This window comes from Trichoderma ghanense, assembly GCF_004382785.1.
Source record: "Trichoderma ghanense strain CCMA-1212 chromosome Unknown scaffold_16, whole genome shotgun sequence".
In the NCBI taxonomy this organism is placed as follows: domain Eukaryota; kingdom Fungi; phylum Ascomycota; class Sordariomycetes; order Hypocreales; family Hypocreaceae; genus Trichoderma; species Trichoderma ghanense.
Genome location: NW_027395679.1, coordinates 492,789 through 505,198, shown reverse-complemented (window position 1 = coordinate 505,198; position 12,410 = coordinate 492,789). Strand labels below are relative to the sequence as shown.

At 54.5% G+C, this 12,410-nt stretch overlaps 3 protein-coding genes across 3 annotated transcripts; 2 read left to right on the top strand and 1 right to left on the bottom strand.

Moving 5' to 3' along the window:
* Window positions 1–249: 249 nt before the first annotated feature.
* Window positions 250–1,580, top strand: CCMA1212_009443 (ATP-dependent RNA helicase FAL1; the record flags this gene model as incomplete). The annotated part of the gene is made up of 3 exons (XM_073706527.1): window positions 250–358; window positions 423–1,463; window positions 1,522–1,580. 3 exons carry the CDS (start codon window positions 250–252, stop codon window positions 1,578–1,580), a joined length of 1,209 nt encoding a protein of 402 aa, XP_073555018.1.
* Window positions 1,581–6,564: 4,984 nt separating this feature from the next.
* Window positions 6,565–9,564, bottom strand: CCMA1212_009442 (uncharacterized protein; the record flags this gene model as incomplete). The annotated part of the gene is made up of 8 exons (XM_073706526.1): window positions 6,565–6,901; window positions 7,048–7,206; window positions 7,431–7,755; window positions 7,857–7,968; window positions 8,023–8,358; window positions 8,426–8,494; window positions 8,835–9,346; window positions 9,414–9,564. The coding sequence occupies 8 exons, from the start codon at window positions 9,562–9,564 to the stop codon at window positions 6,565–6,567; spliced, it is 2,001 nt and encodes a 666-aa protein (XP_073555019.1).
* Window positions 9,565–10,126: 562 nt separating this feature from the next.
* On the top strand, window positions 10,127–12,100 carry CCMA1212_009441 (Uracil catabolism protein 4; the record flags this gene model as incomplete). The annotated part of the gene is made up of 5 exons (XM_073706525.1): window positions 10,127–10,494; window positions 10,764–11,039; window positions 11,095–11,311; window positions 11,369–11,958; window positions 12,017–12,100. The coding sequence occupies exons 1-5, from the start codon at window positions 10,132–10,134 to the stop codon at window positions 12,098–12,100; spliced, it is 1,530 nt and encodes a 509-aa protein (XP_073555020.1). The 5' UTR covers window positions 10,127–10,131.
* Window positions 12,101–12,410: the final 310 nt, after the last annotated feature.

Sequence of the window (12,410 nt, the reverse complement as noted above, 5' to 3'; positions counted from 1 at the left end):
CAGTGGTTTGGCTACTCCATAAAAAGCACCAAGGCTGGTCGCGTTTCTAGAAAGTTGCTGGGGCGAAAGCGGCTTATCAGTTTAGCCGAAGTACGTCCGCCACCAGTCGTTATCGCTGCGAGCCAAAAGTTTTGGAGCCAGCGGCGCCACCGACCGACTGACTTGACATCGACCACGGGCTATCGGCGAGCTCAACAAAAGAATCCATCTCTCGACACATCAACGCACATCAACACACACCTCTACATCATGGCTGAAGGCGCTGGAGGGATTGACCGCAAGGCGGACGAGAGGATGGAGTTTTCCACCTCCAAAGAGGTGACGGTGCACCCGACGTTCGAGGCCATGTCGCTGAAAGGTAAGAGACGCCGTCCATCAAGTCTGCCGATGTTGCCGGATGCCTAACAATGTCGTCTGCACAGAGAATCTTCTGCGCGGCATCTACGCTTACGGCTACGAATCGCCATCCGCCGTCCAGTCGCGAGCCATTGTCCAGATCTGCAAGGGACGCGACACCATCGCGCAGGCCCAGTCCGGCACGGGAAAGACGGCCACCTTCTCGATCAGCATGCTGCAGGTTATCGACACAGCCGTGCGCGAGACGCAGGCCCTCGTCCTGTCGCCCACGCGAGAGCTGGCGACCCAGATCCAGTCGGTCGTCATGGCACTGGGCGACTACATGAACGTCCAGTGCCACGCGTGCATCGGAGGCACCAACGTCGGCGAGGACATTCGCAAGCTGGACTACGGCCAGCACATTGTTTCGGGCACGCCCGGGCGGGTAGCAGACATGATTCGAAGGCGCCATCTTAGAACGAGGCACATCAAAATGCTCATTCTGGACGAAGCCGACGAGCTCCTGAACAAGGGATTCCGAGAGCAGATCTACGATGTATACCGCTACCTGCCGCCGGCCACCCAAGTCGTGGTCGTCAGTGCTACTCTTCCCTACGACGTGCTCGATATGACGACCAAGTTCATGACCGACCCCGTTCGCATCCTGGTCAAGCGAGACGAGCTTACGCTGGAAGGCTTGAAGCAATACTTTATCGCCGTGGAAAAGGAAGACTGGAAGTTCGACACCCTGTGTGACCTCTACGACACCCTCACCATTACTCAAGCCGTCATCTTCTGCAACACGCGCCGCAAGGTCGACTGGCTTACGGACAAGATGCGCGAGGCCAACTTCACCGTCAGCTCCATGCACGGCGACATGCCTCAGAAGGAACGAGACAGCATCATGCAGGACTTTAGACAGGGAAACAGCCGAGTTCTCATCTCGACCGACGTCTGGGCTCGCGGTATCGACGTGCAGCAGGTCAGTCTAGTTATCAACTACGACTTGCCCAGCAACCGAGAAAACTACATCCACCGAATTGGCCGTAGTGGACGGTTCGGCCGCAAGGGCGTGGCTATCAACTTTGTGACGACGGAGGACGTCCGCATCCTCCGAGACATTGAGTGTACGTTTTGCATCACCCTCGCAGCCGCATGTGACCAACACTAACCCGTTTGACTCAGTGTACTACTCGACTCAAATTGACGAGATGCCGATGAACGTGGCGGATCTCATCTCATAATCGACCCTCTCCCTCGTGCACAACGGCGGCACATGGACCGAGTAGCAGAGTGACGGGCACAGAACCGGGGTAGAATGTACAGAGCCGCGGATCAGGGGCATGCCCGGCTCTTTAATAGTGGAGGAAAGGGGTACCAAGATTGATCAGGTGAGCCGCGTTGCCCAGTTCTGGCTTGTGTGTTGATCTCGCTGACTTTGGGTGACTAGATTGACCATTCCCTCTTATCATATTGACACAGCCTTGTTTGGTTAATGGGAGTGATGGGAACTTGTGGGCTGGTATCTCGCAAGTGATGTGCGTAGCAGATGTATGATCAGATACAATGGGCTAGCACGTAATGAAACTACCAAAATACACTTGCTCAACCGCATTGCAGATTTCGAGCTCTAAGCATACAGGCTGCCTTTGATGTGACCTGTCTCAGTGCCTCCATGACGACCAAGAACTTGCCAACGGTGCCAAGTACGATAAGAACGAGGAAGGCACGCAGTCGGCTGACGGTATATGATATATGATATGCTCTATTAATTGGGGCTTCTGAGTCCAGAAATTCCTCCTTTTCGCTCTTCTACCTAGTAATATAGTCTGCACCTCTCCCAGCAGTTCAATATGAAGAACCTCACCTCCCTACTCGGTTCCGAACTCGGCAGCTCGGAAAGTGATCCATACGAGAGTTGCCACTGTCCAGTTTGACAAGTCATTCCAGAACCGACATGCTGGAAGAGATGGAAACAAGGGGAAATGCCATGTGTCCCATGTTACAAATGGCATCATATCATGGCATGCGAATTTCTCACGAGATTGTAGTAGTATGGTATATCATTTTTCACAAAATGAGTGTTTTTGAGAGGTCTGGTATCCTTGACGACATGGGGAGAAATGTGTCATGGTTGTAATGTGTGTTTCTGGTGGTGATTTACCTTGTCTTTTTGACGGATTGTGACGTGCTTTGAAATAGGAGACCCATGGTTTTGTTTGGTCTTGCCTGGGCAGGTAGGTATGCAAAAGTGCTTCGTATGTATGAAGTGGAAGAGAGCAAGGGGGAGGGGAGCGAAGGGGAGGGGGGGGAATCCCTGTCCTTGCTTGGGAGGGCAAATTTGGTAGCGAGAGGCGAAGAAGCCCATGGATCTCTCGTCCCCCTCCAAGGGGGGAGGGGGGGAGGGGAGTTATCTTGGACCAACAGGAAGGGGGATTCCTAGTGTTTGAATACAGTCTTGGTAGAAAATGAGGTTACTGGCGAGGATGGATTGTCGCGTGACGGCCTTGGTACGACGTTCACCGGAATCGTGTAGTGATCCATATGTGTCTTAGTATCGGTGGTAATGCTGCCGAGACTTGTCTCAGTTGAATATCACGGTTCTGGGCGGGGAATTACGCAGTTGTGGTGCTGCGGCAAAAGTAAAGAACCGAGTGTTGTTCAGCTCAACATGGGGAATTTGAGATTCGGGTGCATGTGAAGCTCAAAGTTGGATCTGACCGGCTTAATCTGAGACATTGACAGCAACTACCAGACAACAAAGGCTAGGTGAAGATGAAGTAAGGTAGCCGGGAGCTGAAGGCATCACAAGACGTTATTCCCGGTTCCTCTGCTCTCTTCTTTCCTCGAACCATGCCCAGCATCCTGCACCGAGTTTCACATATCCCAAGCAACGGTACAGTGAATCCATTCATCTCGGGATTCGTTTCCCAAAAGTCCTTATCGCAATGATTACCGTCGGCACTTTTGCAACGTTGACAAAAGGCACCTCCTACACCGTCTCAACTTCAGGGTAAACTGCAACGTCAGACCGGGGAAATACCTCGATCTCCATCCTCATACTTTACACATTGGGAAACCAACAGCCTTTTTGGCAATTCCATGGAATGACAATCTTCGAAAACTACGTAATTCTCCTCGTATCTGAGGGACGGGCCAGGAACGTAATGCGTTTACAGTAGGTAGGTAGATCAAACCGCCTTTCTGGTGATACATCACTTATACGGCAGCTCTTTTGCTGCTAGATACCTACCCAGACAGGAAGTGAGCAGCATAGACATGTACATCACATGTGCGTACTCCGTATCTACTGCACGAAGCAATCACCAACACCACCAATCGCCAAAATCTCCCGAATGAGGTCTTTCCCTGAGAAGCAGCAAGGGGGGGGATTGCACTCTTTCTCTGTGTGATGAAATGATCTTCTCGAAAGATGAGCATGTCCACGGAAGCTGTGACGCACGCCATTGACACAGCCTCCCCCCCTTCTCACGAGCCTGGAAGCCTTGTTTGTTCACCTCTTCTCGCTACCGAGGGCCATAATCCCGGACGGGGGCAGGGAGGGAGAGAGGGAATGATGTATGTATGGAGGGATGGATGGCGGCATGGATGTGTTTCCGTTGGGTCGGTGTTCTAGATGGCGGCCTGGAAATTACCTGTGTATTGGGCCTGTTTGATTGCACCAGACGTCGTTTCTTACCAGTACAAATACATCCAGTAATACCCTACACTCAGCCGCTAGCTTGGAGGCACTATGCTTGTGATGTCGGAGCTTCGCAGTCCGCTTGGATCCCGAAAGAGCTACTATAGAGTATACAAAATGGCGATGAAATGCGCGCTCTGCAGCTGAACTCGACTAAGCACCATGAAACACTGAAACAAAGACCAAGAGAAAATTTTTTGACATGACATGGATAGGAGGGGAAGGCCAGCTACGTAATCCGTCAGATGAAATAGGAAAAAAAGAAGATGAAGAAGGGAAAACTTGATTGCCTGGTGGAGCTGTGCGTCAATGAACGGATACCGACATTTGGTCGCTCGGCCGGGATGGCGGCAGGGGTCCCTCTTTCGCGGGTTCTCGGGGCCGCAATGGGTCATGGATCATGGTGAAGCTGAGAAGAGGAAACGAGAGAGTGAGCAGAGGCTGAGAGGGGAAGGGGGAGGGAAAGAACAGAGTGGCCGAGGACCAGAGCCCGTCCAAGGAGCTCGGAGACCATTGACGGCCTGTCGTTGCTTGGTGTAGGAAAGAGAGAGGGAAAGAGCAATTGTAGTCTTGGTGGACATGAATCGTCAATCTGGCAAGCAGTTAACAGTAGAGAGACAAAGTACGTGATAGTAGCTTGGTCTTCCCGTCATACGCGGATTTTTTTAGAGCCAGCAGTAGTAGCAGCGATAACTTACGATGACCTTTTCTTGGTCGCCTAAGGACGCCTTGTTTCTGCCATGATAGTGCCATCGGCGAATTGGGTCTTGTGGGCCTGTTTCCTTTCCATGGTCGCAAGCGTGTTGATGAGGATCGTAGCTCATGGGCTGGAGAGAAGAGAGAGATTAGATAGAGATTTGCATCGCCGGAGCTCTGTCCGCGCCACTGGGAGTGAAAAGGAACAGGGGGAGATGGAACCCTGGTCAATGAAAAGACGCCGAAACGCCTCCGTGATTGGGAGCAAAGAAGGAGGAGGGATTATGAGAGACAAGAGGAAGAGGGAAAAGAAAGAGAGGAAAGAGAGCTCGCTTGACCTGGTGTGCTCGTTTCGGCTTAGTTGGCGTTGCAATTAATGTCCGCGGTCCTATTGTTATGGGTATCGTGGACGGAGCAGCTGGCAATAGTACCTGTAGTAAGTAAGCATGGGAGATGGCTCCGCTGGAGCTTTGCCAACTCCGGGCATAGCTGACATGTGAGAACGACATGGAGCTTCTCGTATGTACCGGCAACATAGCTGTCGGTTCGCGTGCTTCCTGTCGTCGTGGTGAGGATTATCAAGTCGAGACGAGATGACGCTGCGTGTAATTAGCAATTGCCCATGAGCGTCAAAATCTGCACTCTGCACGCAAAAACCACTTGTGCAAAGCTCATCAATACAGCCCTCTGTCACAAAGTACGAGCATCGTTTGCCGTCGGTCGGGCCCCGTATGTGACGGTGTGGATATTGAAATCAAATCCCATCGCAAGGGTAGCTGCAAATCGACAATCCCCCAGAACCCAGCCCGAGTGGCGATGAAACAAAGATGCCTGAGCAGGCCGAATCCAACCCCCAACCCAATCCTACGACAGGACGAGACATGGATAAGACAAGAACCAAAGACAGCTCAAGCTCAGGCCTCCCTCCAGTCTTTATTCCCCGTCGCAAATGATGCCGGCAGAGACGTCAAGCTGCATGTCGGTATACTACCCAAGGTAGAGTAGCAATAGTGAAACTGCTACGTAGCATGACGCCGCGCACAGTCATGTTCGCAAGTCGCATCGCAACCAGTAAATGCTCCGAAGGCAACGAACGCATCAGGATCAACTGGATTGGCGTTCCGGTCCGTGATGCCCTGGAAACCGTTAGCACAAGCAGGTACCTGCAGTAGTGCGTGCAAGCAGCAGGGCAGTCGAAACGGGGAACTATTGTGACAGGCCTCCACCCTCTCTCGCTGCAATCCATTTCAGACCAATATGATCGGATAAAGTCCTGTTATCGCCTAAAACCCAGATGGAGAAGCCCTTGCCCTGCCCTGAAGAGAAGCTCGGGCATGTCGAAGAGCAGGAGAGCTTCCGCGCGGACCAGCCTTGCCTCTTAAGGGCAATCTTGGGCGTGGCCGGGGGGTCGAGAGAAGTTGGTTAGGGTGGTATGATGTTGATTGCCTGACCAGAGTGTCTTGTCGGACGTGGCTGATGAGGCATCGCAGAGCCATCCGTACTGGGCTTGTCTTGTGCTAGTACTTGTACCTGTGTGGAACTGAGCTTCATACGTTAGAGAGGCATCTCTGAGAATCTGCAGCATATCGCTCGTGCAAGCCGTGTGTCCGGTCTGTCAATGCATGGATGACATGCTCCCAGGGCGTCCAAAGCAAGCAATTCCCGGCAGCCGCTGGATACGGGCCCAGGAGCAGGAGGCACAATCGTCATCGAGATGAGCACAACCGAAGATGACATGAAACAAGGCATACGAGGATTGAAGACGCAGAGGCAGAGTTGAGTAGGTAGACAGGCAGCAGCCAAATGGCCTTGTTGGTAATAAGGTAGGTCTAGTAGGCCGAGGAAAATGAAATGATGGTTGCGACGGGACCAGAGCCCGAGGTCACTTGCAGGAGCCCGCCTGCTTCCGCGCCGTCCCCCGCGTGTACCCTGCAGACGCTCGGTATTTGGGATTTGCGTAAGAAATTCGGCAGAAGAGGGAGGACTGAGGGGATTTGAGCCAACTTCCAGCCGACTGAGGCTACCGTCGCTGTACCTGCACCGGCGACCTCGGGTACCTGGACGATACCCGGAACAGTAGGTGCGTGCCTGCCCTGGCAGGTCCGGCTTGAGGTGGCCCTGCCTTGCGGTAACATCTCACATCCGGAAGGGACATCCGCACCGTACCTGCAGCATCAGGAGACAGGGATGCGCAATTTGGGAAGTCGTCGGCCATTGAGCTTTTTTTTCCTTCTTTTGTTTTCCTCTTTGTGCGTCCTTGCCTGTCTGTGCCTATGTCTGTCGCTATTCGCCGTCGGCCATTGTGCAAATACCCATCTCGCGATGACTTTCTGTCAATGTCAGTGGTCAGCGCGGCTCTGAACAGGCCCCCGATCCAGTGAGGTGTTGCAACCGAACTGCTTTGCCGTTTGTTCTGCTGCTGCTGCTGCTGCGTCTCCCTGATATCGTCTTCAAGCTGCTGGCCCTCTTCACTACAACACAGTGGTAGCACAGACCTCCAGGAAGGTGGTCGCTCTGTCAGTCGGCATGCTGTACAGTAGAACCTCTTTGTGGACGGCCCCGACGAAAAGCACAAGTTATGTCGCGCGTCTGCATCAGCGACTTAATCGCGACTGATCGCCAGCCCGTCGCCAATCGGCTCAGCGACCGCGATTCGCCCGCCGAGGGCTAAAACAGGATCGCGTCTGCTAGCAACCTGCAAGCGTTCCATCTGGTGCCGGTGCCGGTGCTGACCTGACACTGAGAATCGACAGGCGCTTGGTCATTGCCATGCTTTTGCCTCCCCCTCAGAGCCCCAAAGCTCCAAAGCGCCGGGACCGTCTTCAGACCATCTCGCCACCGTCCAAGCTCTGAACCCGTTGGAGCCTGTGCCGGCCGCCCCTCCTGGTCCGTCCCCTGCTCGGTGGTCGGCTCAGCACCGAGTTTGAGCGTACGGGTGACGAGACGGCAAGGCGAAAGGACAGAATCCCTGCTGGTCCATGTGCGGTAAAACTTGCCATCGATAATACGAAGCACAAGAGCTGTACAGTACAAGCACAAGCACAAACACCAGCACAGATACCTAAGGTACACGCATAAGCCAGCGGTCCGAGCCCGCCAGCGTGGAAGCGCAACCTCCTACCATCAGATCCGCCTAGGCGGCGTCCGGGATCCCCTGGCCGGCGTGTCTTTGGAGTATTTGGGGTCTTTGGGGCCACCCAGGGTCCGCGCTGGCTCTCCACGCCGAGGGAGCACTAGCAATGGCCAAGAGAGCGGGCTCGAGGGCGAACAGCTGGGTCAGTATGTACATGTGCCAGTCCATCAGTTGGTCGGATCAAGCAAGGGTCTTTCGGGAGGATTGCACAAGGACAAAGCATGGTAGCCGCCCACTCCATGCAGCGTTCGTCTTTAGTCTCATTGCCACCCGGTACAGCTCTCGCATCTGGCGGCATAGCATCAGCAAAACGGCTCGCCGCAGTGCACCGCATGTCCAGATGTGAAGGAGCTGCTGCAAAGCCATCTGCCTGTCTTACTAGGTATGTCGCACGCACGGCCATGGACGCGGCCGAGCGTGTACTGGCCCCAATCACGTCGATGTGACACCGGTAGGCGCCCTGCCTCTGGCCTTCGAAATGAGCGGATGCCTGTCGCCGTGGCACAAGTTCATTACTGTGCAAGCAATAACCAGCTGCCAGGGTCCTCATATCGTACTGAGGTGGCTCTGCTCCAGTCGCTCCAGTTTGCTGCGGATATCGCAATCGGGTTGCCAGCCGCGAGGTGCTAAGGCCCAGTAGCGTGCAGGAACCCTGCCTTGCCCGCCTGCTAGCAGCAACTGGCTCTCGTGCTAGTGCCCAATCCAATGGTATAGCCTAGGGGAGAGCTCTTGGGACTGTCTCTACTTGTCTACCTACCTTGCTAACTGTTCTCTAGCACCGTCCGGTTGATTCATGTCGAGGCTCGAGTAAGGCCGTGCAGCAGAACTACAGACAGGCTAACTGCAGGTGCGGCTGTTGTATGCCTGCGCTATCGGTGCGGTGCGGCTCAGGTGGTAACATGCCATCATACGGTGTCTCGATCACAGTCCCTCGTGGCACACGCTCTGGCCCGCTGTAGGACAGACCTCAGGTTCCCCTAGCACGAGCGCTACAGACCCGCTAACCGTCGTGCTCCAGGGCCAGGTCGGTGGCAGCGCCTGTGAGCCATGCAGCCATGCAGTTGAGCCTTCCATGGATGCCATCCATCCCATCCCATCCCATCCCATCTCAGGGGGGCCCCCAATAGCGGTTACCAGCTGCCAGGTACGACGAGTCGGCGTCGTGCTACGCGACCGGGGTGCAGCCACGCACCCATCAGGCATGGGCGGCAGCATGGCCTCGAGCAGGGGGAGCAGGGGAGCAGGGCCTCGTCCAGGTACAGATACGGGTGCAGGTACGGCCGCGGTACATGGTACGGACGATCCCCGCCCGTCTCCTTGCAATTTGTAGCCGATGGGCGGGTTTTCGCTCTCGTGAGCTGTGCGGTGCTGTTCCGGGTCCTTGGCAGCTCGCGGCGATTGTGACCTGAAATTGGCCACGCCCCGGAGAGGCAAGATTTGTGTGAGTGTGAGTGTGAGTGTGAGTGTGCGTGTGTGTCCTGTGATTCGCCTGTACCTGTATCGTACCTGTGCCTGTACCGGCACCCGTACCGTACCGTACCTTACCTGATCCTGGACCTGAATCTGTGCCTGTGCTTCCACCAACTTCTTCCTTTTGCTTGTGCTGGGGAAGCTCGAATGCCTTATGGAGTAGAGGTACTAAGGTAAGGTGAGGTAGTATTTCACCAAGGTATTTCTCCTCCGTCCTCTTCTGCATCCCGAGGCTTGTTTTTTCCTTTGCCTTTTCATCCTCTTTTCTTCCTGGTGTTGCACCTTGATCCTTTCTCTTTCATCCCTTCTCTCTCTCACTCTCTCTCTCACACTCTGATCCTCACGGCAAAGTACTTTTGCTGTCTGTGCCTTCTCTGTAGCTCAGCAGCTGCCTGTACCTTCAGTTACTACCTCGTCTCACCTCCCTCACACCATCTGGGCAGGTACCAAGTACCCGGCACGAGATAGCTTTACCCTTTTAGCATCCTCGCCTCGTCTTCCTCTTGAAAAAAACCAAATAAAATCCATCCCTCCCCCCCGGTTTCTCTCCTCCACGCCTGCTCTCTTCTTCCTCCCGCAAGTTGCCTATCCCGAGCCTCGTGCTGGCCGTTCAACACCCGAATAGCGTCGAGTTCAAGGAGAAAACGTCGTGTTCCGTCCCTGACCGATTCTTCTATATCAAGAGGGGGAGCTTCATCACGCACAACCCAGACAGACGTCCAACCACCTCGTCTGCGGGCGAAAGCACCAGCTTGGAAAACCGAAAAGCCTCTTCACCGGATAGCCAGCAACCATGGGCATCTTCTCTCGCAAACAGAAATCTCCCCGGGAGTCGGGCATCCTCGAGTCTCAGTCCACCACCAGCTTCGGCTCCTCCACATTCCGCGGCATGGCCAACAACCGCGTCTCTGCCAGCAGCATGCTGACCCCCAACACTCCCCTATCGCCGATGCCTCCGTTCAAAATACCCAAGATTGACCTGCCCCGGCCCCCGGATCCGCTGCTGGATCCCGCTGGCTACCTGCGAAGCCTGACCGCTGTGCGCGACAGGGCCAAGATCCTCATGGAAAGGGCCCAGGATAACGGCCTGGTCCACTTCGACGTTGACATGAACAAGTTTCCGGATGTGGTGACGTTTGTCGCAGGGCTGATAAAGGTACGTTTACTGCTTTTGTTGGGTTGGGGAGATGGAAGCCTTGGGGCGAAAGAGGGGAGAGACATGAAGCTCGCTTGCATGGCAGCATCCAGTCTAAGGCTGGCGCATGGCTTGCTCATCTTGTCTCTACTAGACATGGAAAAGATGAGCCGTCGGGGGCACTGCCAGCTTGGCCACATGCCTTTCCCTTTCCATTCTTTTACCCAGTACACGCCATCTCCTCGCTTATGTAGTTGGATCCGAGACTAATACCGAATGCGCCTATGTAGCGAGACCACGAGGCTCCTTTCCAGGACATTCCCAGCCATGGGCGGTATCAGCACTTCTGCGTAGGAGGTCGAGATCGCATCGCTGAGCTGCTAAGCGGCTGGCCCGACAGCGTCGACAACACGGAGCGATGCCGCCGACTCGTAGATCTCTTCTTCATCAGCGTGCTGCTGGATGCGGGTGCGGGCACTACATGGACCTACAAGAGCGTTGAAAATGGCAAGGTCTACAAGCGCTCAGAGGGCATCGCGGTTGCCAGTTTGGAGATGTTCAAATCAGTAAGTCGAAGGAAACATACACTTGGGGGGAGATTGATCTGACCCGGAATGATAGGGAATCTTCTCAGCAAGCCCATCCAACAAACACCAGGTCGACAAGGTCGCACTGGGGGCTCTCAGTGTGGCTAAGATTGCTTCGGGCATGCAGGCTGATGGCGACAACGAGCTTGTTGGCTTGGAGGGCCGAACGGAGCTTCTGGTCAAGCTGTCAGACGCTCTCAATGAGCATTCCGAGTTCTTTGGTGCCGATGGCCGGCCTGGCAACATGATTGGTGAGTTGACTGTTCGAGTCAATTCTTGCGTGTCTCTGTCAGCTAACACCCTTGCAGATTACCTGCTATCACATCCCGCAACTCAGGCATCTTCGGTTCTCATTGTCCCTCTGCCCGTCCTGTGGAGCGTCCTGATGGACAGCCTCTCATCCATCTGGCCTACTCGAACGGCAATCAACGGCGTCCCGCTTGGCGATGCCTGGACCTGCGAGGCCCTGCCCACCTCGGGACCCAATACCTGGGAGTCTATCCTGCCGTTACACAACCTGACACAGTGGCTTGCATATTCGCTCATGCAGCCGATGCAATCCCTGCTCAACATGTACTTTGCCGGCACGGAACTGTTGACGGGCTTGCCCGAGTACCGCAACGGCGGCCTCTTTGTCGACCTGGGTGTGCTGACTCTCAAGGAGAACGACATGGCCCGCGGGCTGGCCAATTACGGCGCCTACTGCAAGCACTCGGGCATCAAGGTCGTTGAGGTCGCGCCCATGTTTGAGGCCTCGGACGATGTCATTGTGGAGTGGCGAGGGTTGACGGTTGCTCTGCTTGACAAGCTCCTGGAAGGCGTCAACGCGGCACTTGCGCCGGAGCTGGATGGCCATGAGATGACTCTGGCGCAGCTATTGGAAGCTGGTAGCTGGAAGGTAAGGACCGCACGCATGATGCAACTATACTGAGCCGTGGGCTAACAATGCATCATAGGGAGGTCGTGAAATCGCCGAAATCAACAGGCCAAATACCAAAGAGCCACCGATTCTGGTCGAAAGCGACGGAACGGTGTTTTAAACGGAATGCTGGCTTCTCTTCTCTTCTCTTCTTCACGCTCACTCACTCACCTCCGTTGCTACAACAATTACCGACTGTTTTTAACTATTATACCAAGACTGCTACACCTGAGGCAGATTCGTTTTCCTTTGTTTTTGGGATGGCATGCACTGTCTGGCCTACTTTGGGACGCCGAATGAATGAGCAAATCTTTCTGTTCTTTCCCTTTCTTCTCTCTTCACAACTTATTCACTAATACGATAATGAATCGTACAAAAACTGGCCTGGGAAGAAAAAGGAGCATGGGAAACAAAGGTGGAAATCAAAAACA